The sequence below is a fragment of the Saccopteryx leptura genome, chromosome 13 (assembly GCF_036850995.1).
Source record: "Saccopteryx leptura isolate mSacLep1 chromosome 13, mSacLep1_pri_phased_curated, whole genome shotgun sequence".
In the NCBI taxonomy this organism is placed as follows: domain Eukaryota; kingdom Metazoa; phylum Chordata; class Mammalia; order Chiroptera; family Emballonuridae; genus Saccopteryx; species Saccopteryx leptura.
In genome coordinates, this window is record NC_089515.1 from 6,969,386 (window position 1) to 6,988,899 (window position 19,514).

The 19,514-nt window shown below is 47.2% G+C and overlaps 1 protein-coding gene across 1 annotated transcript; it reads left to right on the forward strand.

The window, feature by feature from the left end:
- The first annotated feature begins 254 nt into the window (after positions 1–254).
- Positions 255–2,741, forward strand: NKX1-2 (NK1 homeobox 2). Its single transcript, XM_066355708.1, has 2 exons — positions 255–468; positions 2,029–2,741. Exons 1-2 carry the CDS (start codon positions 255–257, stop codon positions 2,739–2,741), a joined length of 927 nt encoding a protein of 308 aa, XP_066211805.1.
- Positions 2,742–19,514: the final 16,773 nt, after the last annotated feature.

Consider the following 19,514-nt stretch of genomic DNA (forward strand, 5'->3'; position numbering starts at 1 on the left):
CGCGGGGCAGTCCAGGGGCTGTTGCGATCGCGTCCTGCACGTGGCGGGGGCCTGGGCCGCGGTGAGTGCCAATCCCTGTGCAGCCCCCCGCTGCTCTGTCCTCGCCCCGCCTTCCTCTCCCCTCCCCAGCTTCACTTGGCCGCCTAGACCCTCCTACCGGCTGGACAACCGCGGCCGAACTACAAACGAAGGCAAACCCGAGCGCGGCCATCCCAGACCTTGCGCCGCCGGCCTCCGGCCCGCGGGCGGCGGGCATGCTAGCATGGCAGAACAGCGGGGCCAAGGCGGCTCCCCCCCACCACAAGATCTCCTTCTCGGTCCTGGATATCCTGGACCCTCAGAAGTTCACCCGCGCGGCGCTCCCAGCCCTGCTCCCTGCTCCCCGGGAAGCCAAGAAAAGTTTGGCAGAGGCCGAAGCGGGGAAGGACACCCGCGCGGGGGACCAGACCCGCCAGCGGGAAACCCCTGGTAAGGATGCAAGGAGGCCCCCGGCTGCGGGAAGCCCCAGATGATGCGATGAAGAGGTGTGTGTGCGGGGGGTGGAGATGGGGTTCGTGAGGGGAGGGGCAGCCAAGGACCCGCGGGTGGCCCTTCGCGGCGTCTTCTCCGAAGGGAGAAGGCGCAGAGGACGAGGTGTAGCCCCTGTTTTGGAATTAGACTGAGGCCTCCAGGATTCCAGGTGAAGGATTTGACGCCGAAGCCCCATCCCTGCTCACCCGCCAAGCCAGTAAGCGTCACGGCTCTGATTTGCTCGCGGTAGAAACTAACAAACACCCAGCGCCCACCTTGCCTGGTCTCATTCATTAATCGGGCATGTGCTGCCCGCGCCATGTGCCTGGACCTGAGCCAGAGGCTGGGATAAAAGTCGGAAAAACTTCAGAACCCGCGAGACAGCATCATTAACGTCAACCCCCTTTTTACGGATGGGGGAGCTGAGGCTTACGCAGGTGTGGAGGTTTTAGTGAGTACTGAGGTCAGGTTTACTACCCAGGGCCCGCTTCTGACAATCCAGAGACACCTGCAGAGGCTCCGCTGCCCCACGCGCTCACACGGGTGGGGAGGGGTGATGGGAAGCTATGTCCTTTGTGCTCGAAACTCTTTACTTACTCCTACCTCTGGTGGACACCTGCTAAGGGGTCTGGGGAAAGTTTGTGTCTGGAAGGAAGGTCAGAAGACACCACGACCGTACTGGGTGTGGTGTGGGCACGAGGTTCCCTGAAGGGACGCTGAGGGTCAGGGGAACAGGTTCGGGAGAGGCTAGCAGCCGCGCATCCTCCCGCATTCCCTCCCCAAGTTTGGCGGTGATTGTCTGGGGCTCGGGGCGCCTCTGGTGGCTACGCCTGGGCCTGGGCGGCCAGCCTGGTAATTGTTAGGATGGCCCCTCCGAGGGGCCGCGCTCCCCTCCCTCCACTCATGATCGATATTCTATTACTGGCGCCTGCATATCTCCTGCCCACAGCTTGCAGGTACCGACTTCAAACCCCCTTTCCCTGTCTGATCCTAATATTGTTCGATTAAAACTTACCTTTAATAGATGACATCTATCGATCCAGTCCCGCACAAATCTGAAACTCTATTAACACGGCAGGAGAGAGAAGATGGGAAAGGGGGAATTTCACTTTAAGGGGGGAAGGCTTAATAACTTCTTCTTTAATTGCTAGAAGTCCCAGACCAAAATAGGATTCTAGTGACCGGGAGGACACAGCCCTAAACGTACTTGACATCTCAATGTCTTAATGTACAATGACCTACCCTCCCCCCCATAAAGTTGTTCAATAAGGTCATTATTTTTTCCTAATGCGGGGTGCCATTCATTCAAATACACTTCTTGGACGCCCACTGGGTGAGAAGTGAGTATGAGGTAAGGGGACATTGCACCCCTAAGCTCCGACTCCGGGAAGGGCTTGCTAAGACGTGCGGCGGCGGGAAGGGTTTACTAACTAAGATGGGGCTGCATTGGGATCGGGAGGACCTAAAGGGGGCCTGGGGTGGTTTCGAGCTTCTGGTCACCGCCCCCTTCTTCCCTAGACGCCGATGGCCGAGGCGCGGGCGCGGCTTCCCCGCTGGAAGGTTCAGAGGCAGAGGAGGCGGAGGAAGAGGAGGACGCGGAGGATGCGGGAAGGCGGCGGCAGCGGGAGAGCGCTGCGCGCCTGCAGGTGGGCCCGCCGCGCCCCTCCGAAGCCCGGGTGGCGGCGCTGGCGGCGGGCGAGCGCGGCGCGGACGGCCTCGCGGGCTCCCCCGGCTCCCCGCGGCCCCGGCGCCGGCGCGCCGAACCCAGCTGCGCTAAGCCGAGGCGCGCGCGCACCGCCTTCACCTATGAGCAGCTGGTGGCCTTGGAGAACAAGTTCCGGGCCACGCGCTACCTGTCTGTCTGCGAGCGCCTGAACCTCGCGCTGTCGCTCAGCCTCACTGAGACGCAGGTCAAAATTTGGTTCCAGAACCGCAGGACCAAGTGGAAGAAGCAGAACCCCGGCGCCGATGGCGGGGCGCAGGCGGGGGGCGGCGCGTCTCAGCCCGGGGCTCCCGGCACAGCGGCGGCGAGCGGTGGCACAGGGGGCAGCCCGGGTCCCCCAGGCCCAGGCGCGCTGCCCTTCCAGACTTTCCCCTCCTACTCTGCGGCCAACGTTCTTTTCCCGACCGCCGCTCCATTCCCGCTGACTGCCGTCTCCGCAGCCGGGGGGCCCTTTGCGCCCTTCCTCGGGCCCTCTTACCTGACCCCTTTCTATGCCCCTCATCTATGAACCCAGAGCCCCTCCGGATTCCCACTCCTTCGGGAATCACCAGGGAGGGAGTGGCGTCGTCATGAGGTCCCCTCCACGGAGGGGCGCTGAGGCGCAGGGACCGCCCCCTCCTGGCGCGCGGGTGGTTGCGCGCCCATTCCCTGCCAGCTGCCTGGAGGTGCCGCCAGAGGGCAGGGAGAGGCCACCGGCCGCCTCCCAGCCGCGCCCCTCTCCGTGATGCAGACCCCTGAGTCCCTGCAGTCCACATCTCTACGAGTGGCCTCGAATCTTCCCGTTTCCGGGCCTGGCGCTTCACTCCTGGCCAGTCTTCATTCAGTTCAAAGGCTCCTTTGGAGGGTCTGGGTGTTGGGCGCCGGGCTAACGGCTGCGGGGATGGAGACGCGAGGGAGCCGAGACCTCCAGCACGCCAGCTGCTCACACCGAAGGCCAGAATCCTCAAAAATTTTAGTTCGCGCATAGGGTAAGGAGCTTTTCCTTTTCATAGCTGTTTGCCTTTTCATTCTTGATAATTGGCCCAAACACAGCGATTCCTCCTAAATACTGAACAAAGCTGGGCGGGCTGGGTCCATGAGCACACACTGCTGCGGCCGTGAAATAGACAATTTTTTAAAAATGCATAAAACTCAACGTATTTAGACCTTGCTTTATGATTCGGACTTGAGCACACTTGTTCCAAACAGACTCTCTACAGGCTGTTCCTGAGACAATGGGTACTTAATGTTGCTCAGAAGACCGGAAGTTTGTGCCAGGAAATCTTAACAGCTTTGTAGCTGGGCTTACCTACTAAAACAGACCCAAGTTATGCTGCTTTTCTGCCAAGTTCTCAGAGCAGCTTTGACAAAGCGCAGCAATGGCCCTAAATACAAAAAACGATAATGAAGGGACCAGTGGCTCAACTAAAATCTTGAGGTCTGTGCGTGAGACTGCCTGTTTTCCCTGCAGTTGTATGGAGATGTCATCGACAAGACTGCGGGTTTCGATTTGCAGTATTTCAGGCTCTGAAACTTCAGTCCTGGCTAGTGTATGCATCCGCCCCAGCGGCCCCCGGTTCCGGTTCCCGTGAGGAGCAGCATTGGGGGAGGGTCGGCTCCTTCAGCACACACACAAGAATTGGCCTGTGGTGTGTTTTTTTTAAGCACAAATTTAACATTTTTAGAGCTTCATTTAAGATGCTGACTTGAAAGCAAGTCTTGTTCCAAAGAGAGTCTCCACAATAGCCTAGTGAACAAGCACAAGGTTGTAAAGGGGCAGTGAAAGAAATACTTGTTGGGTGTAAAGAGCTACTGTGGAATCAAAATGCATATTCATAATGGATTCAACTGCAGGAGCCTACAATCTGGACATGCATTCTAACTACTGCTTTTATTATCTCTCCTAACAATTAATTCTTCCAGGAAAGTCTCTTGCTAGCTAAAGTCTTCCTTTAGTTTCCTACGTAATGCGGTTTGTAGCCAGCTCATGTCTCAGAAATGCAGACGTCCCCAACTGGGTCATGGATGTTTATTCTCACCTTTATTTGAATGAGGTCCACTGCTATCTACATGGATACCATATTCCTTGCTACTTCTTGAAAGCTTATGCCATTAATAATGAAATTTCATGTTCAATGACTTCTTACAAAGTCACTGTTTGGTATTATGAACACATGATACGACTGTTACCTTGAAATATTAAAACGAGTTCTATTATGATTAGGAATGATTGAAAATACCCCCCCCCCTTCTCTCAAATTAAGTGAAGGCTTCATATTTATGTGGCACACGAGATCTGAAAATATGTATTATTTAATTATGTATTATTTACTAATTAGACTCATTTTCCTTCTCTTCTAAGAAGAAAAGTGTCCCCAAATCATACATTGTACCTTCTAAAAGACAGCTGATGCCAGATGAGATTGAAAATGCAGTTACTGTAGCAGAGAGACTTATTTTATTCACTTTACATGTTGATAAAGCACTCCCTCAGTAACTATGCGTAGGTTTCTCTAAAGGAACATTTCATGTGTCAGAACAGGCAGTTCAAGCAGAGGCAAGGTCGGTAACAAAGAAGCTGAATTTCTGTAAGATGTGGGAAACATTTCATTCCTCTCAGGTGCCAGAGTCAGACTCCAGTTAGAGAGAGGGACTAGGGAGCGAGGCGAGAGGCTCATCTGTTTGGGTCCTAGCATGGACTGCTGTCATTCCAAACCTTTCCCATTTTGACAGATGTTAACAGAGTAATGCTCGAAGTGTGTGACTTGGGATTTCTACTGCTTTAAAAGGCCCAGGGCTTTTCAACTAAATCCTGAGATTCAATCTATTGCCATGTCTGTCTAATAAATTCTTTTTGTAATGATTTCTCATTGAGTTATTTTTTGTTCTCTATTAACAAAGCTTTGACTGCCTTTACTAATTATCAGAGGTGGTATATCTGTGTCCCCTTTTCCCCACCAGCTAGCATTCACAGAGGGTATTTCTACCTTAATACCACTTTCTTATGCCATCCTTTTCAGACCATTGCTAGATGTACACATAGTAGCCACACTTTTAGGCAGTATATACAAACACATTTGGGGTTGTTTTATAGCAAACGCAAAGCATCTTTATAGAATTTTTTAAAATTTATTTTTCATTTTATTTATTTATTTTAATTTTTTTTAGCCGAGAGGAGAGGAGATAGTGAGGAAGACTTCTGCATGTGCCCTGACCAGGATCCTCCAGGCAACCCCGTCAGGGGAGGTCTGGGGCCAATGCTTGAGTCCCAAGATATTTTTAGCGCCTGAGGCTGATGCTCTGGGATCAACGGAGCTATCCTCGGTCCTGGGCCACACTTGAACCAATCGACCCACTGGCTGCAGGAGGGGAAAAGAGATAAGAAGGAGAGGGTGGCAGGGAGAGGCAGATGGTTACTTCTCCTGTGTGCCCTGATTGGGAATTGAACCCAGGACTTCCACCATATGCCAGGCCCATGCTCTATCCACTAAGCCACTGGCCAGGGCCCAGAATTTCTTTTAATGGCTATAAATTAAATCAACACTTACCTACCAGATTTCTAGGGCATTATGAACTCCTAAACTTACTTGACAAGTTCTTAAGAGCCCATGAAGAGCCTGCGAGATGACCTTTCAGACTTGGGCTGTCCACTAGTCATAGATTTCTGATGTTAAAAATGGCCATTTTAGATCCCCGCTTGAAACCATGTTGCCAAGGAGTGAGTAGAGAGCATTTCTAATATCAAGAAGCCTCTCTATCCATTTTGTGGGCACAGATCACTTGAGTGGATTTACCTTTTTAGAAATGACTTGTAAGAACTTATTTAACCAGCTTTTAAAATTAGGAGTAGACTATCATAAGAACTTCTTTAATAAATGCTAAAGTACACTTAAAAACGTTATTCCACCTTAAGGTCATTTAAGAGTCAGAGGTGGGGAGACACAGATTAAGGGAAAGAGAAGCAGGAAGGCCCCTCACGCCCTCTAGGGGGAGGCAGACTCGGAGCCTGCTATGGAAACTAAAGGACAGCAAGCTCCCAGCGCTTAGGACTCACTGACTGCCTTTTACATCCCAGTGACTGTGGAAGGTGGTAGTGCATTGTGGTTTTAATTTTCATTTCCTGATGAGTAATGAAGTTGCCAGTCTCTCCAAGTGCTTACTGTCCACTTGAATATCTGTTTTAGTGAAGTGTTTTGTCAGATCTGCCCACTGGTTAACCCCCTCGTTCACTGGTAAACTGAGTCTTAAGAAGGTGACTTGTCCAAACTGACCGACATTATCTAAGAAACAGACTCAGTGAGGTTATGTGACTTGCCCAAGGTCACGCAGCTATGAAGGAAAGAGCAGAGCCTGGGAGACTTAAATTGTACTTGGGGCTGCCAATCATATTAAATATTTGATTAAACTTTATTTATTTATTTATTTATTTATTTATTTATTTATTTATTTATTTATTTATTTATTTATTTTACAGAGACAGAGAGTCAGAGAGAGGGATAAATAGGGACAGACAGACAGGAACGGAGAGAGATGAGAAGCATCAATCATCAGTTTTTCGTTGCGACACCTTAGTTGTTCATTGATTGCTTTCTCATATGTGCCTTGACTGTGGGACTACAGCAGACCCAGTAACCCCTTGCTCAAGCCAGCGACCTTGGGTCCAAGCTGGTGAGCTTTGCTCAAACCAGATGAGCCCGCGCTCAAGCTGGTGAGCTCGGGGTCTCGAACCTGAGTCCTCCGCATCCCAGTCCGACGCTCTATCCACTGCGCCACCGCCTGAACAGGCTGATTAAACTCTTTAAATGATGTGAGATTTGTTTGGGCATTTTGTAGTTCCAGGTAAAGTGTCAGTACTGGAAAGAAAGGCTATTCCATAGCTCCTTCCCCTCTCCCTTGTCTCCATTCTGTGCTAACAACTCTTTTTGGGGATGGGACTGTATTAAGGCAAAGGAGTCCCGGGCACAGGGAAGGTAACAGTCTGTATTCCTTTCCTTTCGTAGGACCAAGGTGGTTAGTGGACAGTCCTGTCTCTACCACTTACCAGCTCTGCAACCTTGGCCTAGTTCCCTAAATTTTCTAAGCTTCTGAAGGTCACATGGTATATTCTCAGTCAAGGTTAAACTTCTTCCTGCCAAATTATAAACTGACATATTGAGGTGACCACAGGGTTTGGAATTGGGCCTCAAAGGGAGGGCCACACTGTAAGCACAGCACCATCCCAGACAGCTGCTGGTCACACAGTGGTCCTCTGTAAGACTGATCCTGTCCAAGAGCTCTGGGGGCAGCAGATAACAGTCCACACAAAGGAGCTGGGTGGACAGTCTTGTAAAGTAGCTTATTTTATTTATTTAATTTTAAAGATTTTATTTATTCATTTCAGAAGGGAGAGAGAGAAGGGGGGAGGAGCAGGAAGCATCAACTCCCATATGTGCCTTGACCAGGCAAGCCCAGGGTTTCGAACCGGCGACCCCAGCATTCTTGGTCGATGCTTTTATCCACTGCACCACCACAGGTCAGGCAAAATTGCTTATTTAAAATATTTGATTCCTTTCTGGTGACTCATTGTCTTTTGTCTTTCATTAACACATTTACAAAAGTAGTTGATGATCTCTTTGTTTCTACATAATTTGCATATCCTAAAGTAGAAGGGGCTGGATCTGGGGAAATTTAGACAGCGCTTTATTTTTTAGATTTTATTTATTAATTTTTAGAGAGAGAGGAGAGAGACAGAGATAGAGAAGGGGGGGAGGAGCAGGAAACATCAACTCCCATATGTGCCTTGACCATGCAAGCCCAGGGATTTGAACCAGTGACCTCAGAGTTCCAGGTCGATGATTTACCCACTGCACCACCACAGATCAGGCTAGACAGCACTTTTTTTGAAATCCGTATTCACTAGGTCTACAATGACCACCATGTGCAGAAAGTTTTTAAAATAATGTACAAGGATAGTTTATTCCTTTTTTAAAAACTCCATGCTTCCACTAATGCATTTTTCTAAGGGGTGCTAGTTTCGCATAGTGGGCTTTCTTTGGTACATCTTCATGGCTGACTAAATCACTCTAAGTTCCTAGAAATCCAGAATAATTAATTCTGATAAATATCTATATAGGGAAAATAAAACTAACTTTTCTTTCACCCTAAATAATCCCATTTATTTTAAAGCAAGATTTTTTTTTTTTAAATGTTTATTGTATTGATTTTAGAGCAAGAGGAAAGGGAAGAGCTTGACCTATGGTGGCGCAGTGGATAAAGCCTTGACCTGGAACGCTGAGGTCGCCGGTTCAAAACCCTGGGCTTGCCCAGTCAAGGCACATATGGGAGTTGATGCTTCCTGCTCCTCCCCCATTCTCTCTCTTTCTCCACCTCTCTGTTTCTCTTCTCTAAACTGAATAAATAATTTTTTTTTTAAAAAAAGAGGAAATGGGAGAGAGAGAGAAAGACAGGAACATTAATCTCTTCCTACATGTACCCTGACCAAGGACCGAACTGGCAACCTCTGTGCTTTGGAACGATGCTCTAACCGACTGAGCTATCTACCCAGGGCTCAAAGCAAGATTTTAATAAAATCTATTTTTTTTTAAAGTTTTAAAAAAATTGATTTTGGAGAGAGGGAAATATCAATTTGTTGTCCCATTTACTTATGCATTCACTGGTTGATTCTTTATTTTTTTAGTTTTCATTTTTTTTGTATTTTTCTGAAGTGAGAAGCTGGGAGGCAGAGAGATAGACTCCCGCATGCACCTGACTGGGATCCATCCACTAGGGGGCGATGCTCTGTCCATCTGGGGTGTTGCTCCGTTGCAACTGGAGCCATCCTAATGCTTGAGGCAGAGGCCATGGAGCCATCCTCAGCGCCCGGGCCAACGGAGCCTTGGCTGCAGAGGGGGAAGAGAGAGACAGAAAGGAGAGGGGGAAGGGTGGAGAAGCAGATGGGCACTTCTCTTGTATGCCCTGGCCGGGAATTGAACCCAGGACTTTCACATGCTGGACCGATGCTCTACCACTAAGCTAACCGGCCAGGGCCAGTTGATTCTTTTTAAAAATATTTTTTGAGCCTGACCTGTGGTGGCGCAGTGGATAAAGCATTGACATGGAATGCTAAGGTTGCTGGTTCAAAACCCTAGGCTTGCCTGGCCAAGGCACATATGGGAGTTGATGCTTCCTGCTCCTCCCCCCTTTCTCTTTCTCTCTCTCATTCTCTTCCCTCTATAAAGGAAGCAATAAGTAAATAAAAATTAAAAAAATATTTTTTGATTGATTTGAGAAAGAGTGGTAGGGGGAGAGAGAGAGTTAGAGAGAGAGAGAAAGAGAGAGCTTATTGTTGATTGTTGTATGTGCCCTGACTAGGAATCAAACCCCCAACCTTGGGTTATCAGGGCGACAGTCAAACCAACTGAGCTACCCAGCCAGGGCTATAAAATCCTTTTAAAGACCTCAAAATCCTCCTGACCTGCGGTGGTACAGTGGGTAAAAGTGTCGACCTGGAATGCTGAGGTCGCTGGTTCAAAACCCCAGGCTTGCCTGGTCAAGGCACATATGGGAGTTGATGCTTTCTGTTCCTCTCCCCTTCTCTCTTTCTCTGTATCTCTGTCTCCTCTCTCTAAAAAATGAATAAACAAAATCTAAAAAGGAAAAAAAAAGATTTACCAGAAGACATTTAAAAAATAAAAAAAATAAAAGACCTCAAAATTCAAGGTTCTCTTATTGGAAATTAGCTTCCTTCCAGAGAAGTCAATTCAGTAACATTGGAAATAGCAACTATTCTGAAATGTCACAAAGACACCATATGTCACAAAGACAGATGTCATAGACACCAAGCTGACTTAATAAAAATACTTTAGCCTGGCCTGTGGTGGCACGGTGGATAAAGTGTCGACCTGGAATGCTGAGGTCGCCATTTCGAAACCCTGGGCTTGCCTGGTCAAGGCACATATGGGAGTTGATGCTTCCTGCTCTTCCCCCCCCCTTACTCTCTCTCTCTCTCTCTCCTCTCTAAAATGAATACATAAAAAAAATACATGTGAATCACACTTTTCGATCTTTCAAAACAGTTTTTTACAGATGTCACAAAGACACCAAGCTGACTTAATAAAAATACTTTACATGTGAATCACACTTCTAGCTCTTTCGAAACACTTGGGTTTTTTTGTGATTGTAAAAAATATATATATACATAGCAGAAAATGGACCGTTTCACCCCGTATGTGTTTGCTTTGGTGTATGAAGGACGTTCACAGTATTGTGCAACCATCAGCTCTGTCTCGTTCCAGAACTTTTCATCACTGTAAGCAGAAACCCTGAACCCAAAAAGTAGCTACCCCCCAAGCTTCCCATGGGCTGACGTAGTATAAACCCATGTAATTCAGCCTGACAGCTGATTTCTAATCTTTCTTTCAACTCTAGAAGGCCAAAACACGGTGTTTCAGTATCAGCCTCACGGCAGGGCGGATGAAGAATGTTCTGTCCTCACTCTCGTTGGAAGCTGAGTATTTAGCAACCACACCTGCAGGAAGAAGCAGTCGGGTCCACGAGGCAGGTGCTGATTTCCTGCGCTGCGTCGGAGCCCCACAACTTCTCCGGCTGCCGTGTGCCAGGCTGTGTCCCCGGGGAGCAATGGTGAGCGGGCAGTGGTCCCTGTCCTTGGGTCCTACGACCTTCCTAGGGCAGTGGTCTTTCAGCGCTTTTGATTTCATACCTCTCAGAATAAAAAATAATGAGTCTGCATCCCAAATGTATGTATTTGTTTATATTGTATGTACCGACCTGACCTGTGGTGGCGCAGTGGTCACCCTGGAACGCAGAGGTCACTGGTTACAAACCCTGGGCTTGCCTGGTCAGGGCACATATGTAATTTGATGCCTCCTGCTCCTTCCTCCTTCTCTCTCTCTCCCTTTCTCTCTCTCTCCCCTCTAAAAGAAATAAAATCTTAAAAATAAATAAATAAATAAATAAATGGCATATACCTAGAAATAACCCAATGCTGACAGAGTATTTTACTTGCAAAATAAAAATGTATATTTCAAAGGATCAGATTATAAAATTTTTTTTTTTTTTTTCATTTTTCTGAAGCTGGAAACAGGGAGAGACAGTCAGACAGACTCCCGCATGCGCCCGACTGGGATCCACCCGGCACGCCCACCAAGGGCGATGCTCTGCCCACCAGGGGGCGATGCTCTGCCCATCCTGGGCGTCGCCATGTTGCGACCAGAGCCACTCTAGCGCCTGGGGCAGAGGCCACAGAGCCATCCCCAGCGCCCGGGCCATCTTTGCTCCAATGGAGCCTTGGCTGCGGGAGGGGAAGAGAGAGACAGAGAGGAAAGCGCGGCGGAGGGGTGGAGAAGCAAATGGGCGCTTCTCCTGTGTGCCCTGGCCGGGAATCGAACCCGGGTCCTCCGCACGCTAGGCCGACGAGATTATAAAATTTTTTAAAAAGATTTTATTTATTCATTTGTAGAGAGAAGGGTGAGAAAAAGAGGGAAAAGTGGGGAGAAAGCAGGAAGCATCAACTCCCATTTGTACCTTGACTGGGCAAACCCAGGGTTTCGAACCTCAGCGTTCCAGGTCTACACTTTATCCACTGCGCCACCACAGGCCAGGCCCAGACTATAAAGTCTCAATAGAACTTCTAAACTTTCCTTCCTGCACATTCCTCTTTCACCCGACACCTCCTTCCCACTTTTTGGAGATTGTGTCCAGGTAGCTAGGATGATGGACACAGAGCTTTTCTGCCCGGAAGACCATGTCCTTTTGCACGGGAGGCCTTGCACCTGCACCTGCTACTACATTTTGTGAGTGTCACTGTCTGCTTGTTTCATCTAGGACAGGCTCGCTATCTCCCTGTCCCTGTAGTTCATCCAGGTGTTTTCTGGTCTTGAATCTCTTGCATGGAAATATGTTCGTATTCACCTGACCAGGCGGGGTGGCGCAGTGGATAGAACATCGAACTGGGATGCAGAGGGCCCAGGTTCGAGACCTCGAGGTCGCCAGCTTGAGCGCTGGCTCATCTGGTTTGAGCAAAAGCTCACCAGCTTGGACCCAAGGTCACTGGCTCGAGCAAGGGGTCACTCAGTCTGCTGAAGGCCCGCGGTCAAGGCACATATGAGAAAACAATCAATGAACAACTAAGGTGCTGCAATGAAAAACTGATGATTGATGCTTCTCATCTCTCTCGCTATTCCTGTCTGTCTGTCCCTGTCGATCCCTCTCTCTGACTCTCTCTGTCTCTGTAAAAAAAAAAAAAAAAAAAAAGAAATATGTTCGTATTCAATCAATTGTTGTTAGATGATTGAACTATGTTTTTACTTCTTGGTTAATTTTGTTTTATTCTTTGATGTTTAGGAGCATCCTTATTCTTCCACAACTTTTTCAGACGTTTAGATGACAAACTTTACTGCCTTTGAAATGATTTGAAAGAGAATCTCACATTTATGTTTATAATGTTAGCATAGCCATAGAAGTAATTATATTTTCTTCCCAGTCATCACAGATGGGGAAAATCAATAAAAATCATCTGCTTAGAAAAACGATCATTGACTTGGATGTCACAGCAATGGCAAATTGCTGTAAGCGTTGAACTCTTCTCCGTTTGCACGCGACCTCACTGCAGAGACGGGGAGGGGGTGTAGTACCAGCTCCCAGACCCACGGCCGGTACCCTGCTTTCCTCTCCTCCCTCCATGGATTTAGAGGTCTTGAAATCGAAAATGTAGGTCAATCTTTTGACCCAGCAATTCCACTTCTAGGACTTTAACCTACAGATATGCCTTCCTGAGAGGTCGGAGATGACAGTTATCTCTGTGACATTGCATAGCCAAAGACTGTAAATAACCCAAGTGTCTAGCAACACAGGGCTATCAATGCAGCTCTAAACAGAAGAGGGAGGGTGAGCTCTCCTACTCAGCGAATGCCAGGGTACAAGGAGCGCATGTAGCCTGTTGTTGCAGGGTTATAATGTGGCAAAAATAATGACCTATGTTTGCTTCTGTTTGCATGAAAAATGACTGGAAGGATACACAAGAAGCTAACATGAAGGGTTGTCCATGGTGGGGGAGGTGGGCTGGGTGGGCTTGGGCAGGAGGAAGTCTTCTCAGCGTGTACTTTTAAATTTGCCTAGATTTGTAAAGGAAACCAATGCATTAACTATTTACAAAACAAAAGTTCTGGGGGGAGCCCTGGCCGGTTGGCTCAGCGGTAGAGCATCGTCCTGGCGTGCGGGGGACCCGGGTTCGATTCCCGGCCAGGGCACACAGGAGAAGCGCCCATTTGCTTCTCCACCCCCCCTCCTTCCTCTCTGTCTCTCTCTTCCCCTCCCGCAGCCAAGGCTCCACTGGAGCAAAGATGGCCCGGGAGCTGGGGATGGCTCCTTGGCCTCTGCCCCAGGCTCTAGAGTGGCTCTGGTCGCGGCAGAGCAACGCCCTGGAGGGGCAGAGCATCGCCCCCTGGTGGGCAGAGCGCCTGCCCTGGTGGGCGTGCCGGGTGGATCCCGGTCAGGCGCATGCGGCAGTCTGTCTGACCGTCTCTCACCGTTTCCATTTTCAGAAAAATACAAAAAAAAAAAAAAGTTCTGGGGGGAGAAATGTCAGAGAAGAAAGGAGTTCGATGAAGTTATTTAAAAGGAAGCAAGGAAGGGAGGGAGGGAGGAAGGGAAGGAGGGAAGGGAGGGAGGAAGGGAGGGAGGAAGAAAGGGAGGGAGGGAGAGAGGAAGGGAAGGAAGGGAGGGAGGAAGGGAGAAAGTTTGGAGGTTTTTAAAGTTAATTTTTGGAAATTAAGGAGAAGTGAAACTTTTCTGCAGTCAGCCCAGTGCAGAACTGGGCTGTCCCCCTGGGTTGATCTCAGGCTTTCTTTAGGAAATGAACACACACGTGAAGCTCCTCCAAAGCTTGTTTATCCATAGGAAGAAGGCAGGCTCAGAGTGGAACTCCTACCGGTAATCTGGCTCCCGAGCTTCCCAAACTCCAGAGAGCAGCACAGAGAACTCTCTGTTCCTGGTAGGAACAGTTGCTGAGCTAGCTGAGTGACACTTCACTCAACAATACAAAAAAGTTGCCTTTTCTGAATAAAATTTATTTCAGCAAATCAAAGTGATAAATATTGTTGCCTTTTATTTTTTATTTTCTTGAATCGGCAACCTCAGTGTTCCAGGTCGACGCTTTATCCCACTGTGCCACCACAGGTCTATTTTTTATTTTCTTTTTTTTTTAATTCTTGAAACTTCCTCACAGTATTATAATATTCAGAAATATAAACAGGTTTCCAACACTGTCAGCATATTAGAATAGTACATAACCTATAAAAAAATTTTAAAGTTATACAGCAACTTGCTCACCACCTAACGTGAGGAGGTTGACAACACACAAAACTATAGTATATATCAAGAAGACAATTATGCATTTCAGGGGATTATTTTTTATTTTCTTAAGTGTGAGAGAGAGGACAGACAGACAGGAAGGGAAAGAGATGAGAAGCATCCACTCATAGTTGCCACATCTTGGTTGTTCATTGATTGCTTTATCTATTTTTTTTAATGTATTTATTCATTTTAGAGAGGAGAGGGAGAGACAGAGAGAGAGAGAGAGAGAGGAGAGACAGAGAGAGAGAGAAGGGGGGGGAGGAGCTGGAAGCATCAACTCCCATCTGTGCCTTGACCAGGCAAGCCCAGGGTTTCGAACTGGCGACCTTAGCATTCCCAGGTCGACGCTTTATCCACTGTGCCACCACAGGTCAGGCTGATTGCTTTATCATGTGTGCATTGACTGGGAGCCTGCTGCAGAGCGAGTGACCCCTTGCTCAAGCCAGCGACCTTGGGCTTCAGAAAACCAGCAACCTTTGGGCTCAAGCCAACAACCTTTGGGCTCAAGCCAGTGAGCATGGGTCATGTCTCTGATCCCACACTCAAGCCAGCGACCATGGGTCATGTCTATGATCCCACACTCAAGCCAGCGACCATGGGTCATGTCTGTGATCCCACACTCAAGCCAGCGACCATGGGTCATGTCTGTGATCCCACACTCAAGCCAGCGAGCATGGGTCATGTCTCTGATCCCACACTCAAGCCAGCGAGCATGGGTCATGTCTGTGATCCCACACTCAAGCCAGCGAGCATGGGTCATGTCTGTGATCCCACACTCAAGCCAGCGAGCATGGGTCATGTCTGTGATCCCACACTCAAGCCAGCGAGCATGGGTCATGTCTCTGATCCCACACTCAAGCCAGCGAGCATGGGTCATGTCTCTGATCCCACACTCAAGCCAGCGAGCATGGGTCATGTCTCTGATCCCACACTCAAGCCAGCGACCATGGGTCATGTCTCTGATCCCACACTCAAGCCAGCGAGCATGGGTCATGTCTCTGATCCCACACTCAAGCCAGCGACCATGGGTCATGTCTATGATCCCACACTCAAGCCAGTGACCTCAGGGTTTCGAACCTGGATCCTGAGCATTCCAGGCCAACCCTTTATCCAGTGCACCACCGCCTGGTCAGGACACTGTTGCCTTTGCAAGGGACATTTTTCTAGCTTTTGGAAGTACAATATGTGCCTTATTTAGGTTTATTTCAATAAGAATCTGTAGAAGAGCGATGATTCAGGTCAGATAATCATGATGAATTGCCAAAAACCTTTATTCATCATTGTAAGTAAAAATAATAAAATCACTCATATTTTATGCTGCTGGGTGGCTTAAAAGTGACCGGATGTTTTAGAGCAGGAGTAGTCAACTTTTTTATACCTACCACCCACTTTTGTATCTCTGTTAGTAGTAAAATTTTCTAACCACCTACCGGTTCCACAGTAACGGTGATTTATAAAGTAGGGAAGTAATTTTACTTTATAAAATTTATAAAGCAGAGTTACAGCAAGTTAAAGCATATAATAATAATTACTTACCAAGTACTTTATGTCGGATTTCGCTAAGTTTGGCAGAATAAATCTTTTTTTTTTTTTTTTATAGAGACAGAGAGTGAGTCAGAGAGAGGGATAGACAGGGACAGACAGACAGGAATGGAGAGAGATGAGAAGCATCAATCATTAGTTTTTCATTGCGCGTTGTAACACCTTAGTTGTTCATTGATTGCTTTCTCATATGTGCCTTGACCGCGGGCCTTCAGCAGACCGAGTAACCCCTTGCTTGAGCCAGTGACCTTGGGTCCAAGCTGGTGAGCTTTGCTCAAACCAGATGAGTCTGCACTCAAGCTGGCGACCTCGGGGTATCGAACCTGGGTCCTTCCACATCCCAGTCCAATGCTCCATCCACTGCGCCACCTCCTGGTCAGGCAGCAGAATAAATCTTTATAAAACAACTTACTATATATAGTTAAATCTATCTTTTTATTTATACTTTGGTTGCTTCGCTACCGCCCACCATGAAAGCTGGAACGCCCACTAGGGGGCGGTAGGGACCAGGTTAACTACCACTGGTTTAGAGTAGTATCACATCTCTCAGTAATGCTCCAGACAGCCCATTTTATTTTTTTATTTTTTATTTTATTTTATTTTTTTAGAGAGGAGAGAGAGAGGCAGAGAGAGAAACAGAGAGAGAGAAGGTGGGGAGGAGCTGGAAGCATCAACTCCCATATGTGCCTTGACCAGGCAAGCCCAGGGTTTCGAACCGGCGACCTCAGCATTTCCAGGTCGACGCTTTATCCACTGCGCCACCACAGGTCAGGCAAGACAGCCCATTTTATAAGACACGGAAGTGAGCTGGGGTGGGGGAGGGGAAGGGCTCCCATTACACAGTATGGACAAAAACGAGGCCACGTTGTAAACCCAGTAAGCTCAGGGGCAGCCTGCACGGTGGCCTGGCAGACTCAGAGACCTAAAGTAACCACACGGGATGGTCTGAAGTGAAAACTTTCTCACTAAAAGCAGTTCATGGTGGGTAGTCATGACCTAGGAAGGTATTTTTCTCTAACAAAGGTCAGTGCTGACTCTAACTGAACCTGTCTGTTGTCTTTGCATCTATGATAACATACCTGAAAATATACCTTTCAAATGTAAAAATAACATGCTCTGGAAAAAGAAGAGTAATTTTCCAGCCTCCTCAGGGCACAACCACCCCACCAGAGCAGGTAACAAATCTCCTCATTGCTATTATCATGCTAATGGCTGTTGACTATCTTTAACCTGCCTATGTGAAAAGGTGTGTGTCTGTACAGTTTATTTTTTATCCAATCCCGAAGATTTCCCCATTTTTCTTTCTCCCACCTCCCTAATCTGTCACCAGTGGATTTCATGCAACCCCGTATGTCTTCCCCATTAATTCTTATGTATAAATGAAGTGATGAATCTGCCTTTTTTCTGGAGCATTTTCTCAACCCGTTGAGATTTTGCTTCCTGGCAATTGTGGACAGTTTGGCGCAAATAAACTCATAAAAATTCTTACAGGGTTGGGCATTTCTTAGCTAACAGCAGCTAAGGAGTAGTGGAGTCAGGGTTGACTTCTGGATCTTTTGATGCCGAATCCTGCATCTTAGCCACAGCACGTCTGGATACCAGGTGCTCCCACCTCTGAATGCGGGAGCTGCACCTTGATCAATGCGTTGCCTCTTGGAGCACCGAAGCACAGTGCTTTGTGAACCACGGCATACAGAGTTCAAAACCAAATTGGAGCTCTGGCCAGATAGCTCAGTTGGTTACAGCATGTCGACCTAAGAACCTTCCAAACCTGTGAGAATGTCTTTTATGAGTTTATTTGAGCCAAACCGTCGACAATTGCTGGGAAGCAAAGTCTCAAGGAGTTGAGACAATCTTCCCTAAAAGAGCGGTTTTCACCACTTATTTTATACATTACAGTCAAAGGGAAAGACGCAGTGGGGTTACATGAAATTGATTGTGATAGATTAGGGAGGCAGGAGAAAGTGAAAGGGGGAAATCTCTGGGCTTAGATAAAAAGTAACAATGTATATACTTACTGAAACTTCTTTTACATAGGAATAAGATAGTTAATAGTTAAATATCATGGTAATAACAACAACAGGGGTTTTGTTGGTTCCTGCTCTGGTGGGATGCCTGCCCTGATAGCAAAAGATTGCCTGCATGCTATCAGGTAAGTTATTGTCGATGGAGAGGCTAGATTAAGGTAAACACTGACCTTTGTTAGAGAGAAACATCTTCCTAAGTCATGACTACCCACCACGAACTGCTTTTAGTTAAGAAGTTTTCATTTCAGACCATCTCGTGTGGTTACTTTAGGTCTCTGAGTCTGCGAGGCTGCCGTGCAGGCCTCCCCTGAGCTTGTCGGGTTCAGCACGTGGCTGCTTTTTCCACAGGCATCATCCTGACACGCATCCTAACCGGTTCAGTCCCCGGTCAGGGCTTCTGTCTCTCCCTAGCTCTCTCTCTAAAATCAATCAATCAATAAATCAATAATTAAATTGGAATGGGGAGACTAATGTAGTGGAGAGCTTTTGCTGCTTTAATCTATATTTAAACTAATTCAGATTTCAGGAAACGGAAAGTAAATTAGTTTAATCAATGCAATAAATCAAACTTGGAGTGGCAGGGAAGAATGTAATTTCCCCCCTCTAGTTTAATGATTTTATTCATCTTTATCACTAAAATCCTTTTGGGGGAGAACCTATGTCAAAAGAAAAGAGAGACCATATACCTCTATTAAGGAGGTGACTGACGGCCACCAAGGCAGAGGCTACTGGTGACTTGACCACCAGGACTGGCAGTGTTGTCTGTGACTCCTCAGAATGGGGTGCCAGTCTCAGCAAAATTCTGAGCAAAACAAACTTTGTGTCTTCAAGAGAAATGAAATGATTTATAATGCTGTGTTATATTTCTTTAATAACGTTTAACTTTTAAATGAAAAAATATCTTGAAACCAATTTAAGTCAACAAATTTAGGAGAACACTTTGAATTACTTTAACTATTATTGTTTTGTTTATTTATTTATTTTTACTATAGTTCAACCAAAAAAGGGTCAAAGTTCTCCAAAGAAAAGTAATACAAGTTATCCAACTTTTGGCCACTCAGGTAGCCTTCAGGCAATCAGTAAATAAATCATTGCAAAGTACACCAGCTTCTTAGTACAGGAGTAGATAAGGATGTCAATATTTAACTAGTACTTGAAGTTTTTCTTATTTTAAAGTTAATGAGCAATGTAAATATTTTCCAAATACATGCTGCTGTTGACTCACTACTTAACTTCTTGTCAAAAATTTTTTTTTTGCTTTAAGTTTTGTTCTTAGCTGGAATTCTTTCTGCTGATTAAGCGCCTCAAGCTCAGAGCCTGATGGGGTAGAACACAGGCTTCTTGGCTACCCTGTTCCCTATTTCGTAAGTGGCTGCGGAGGT

What these genes read in the sequence shown, in the direction of transcription:
- NKX1-2 (XM_066355708.1), top strand. Translation starts at nt 255, where the DNA reads ATGCTAGCATGGCAGAACAGCGGGGCCAAGGCGGCTCCCCCCCACCAC. An exon ending in CCGCCAGCGGGAAACCCCTG is followed by an intron (nt 469 to 2,028) that starts GTAAGGATGCAA and finishes CTTCTTCCCTAG; the next exon opens with ACGCCGATGGCCGAGGCGCG.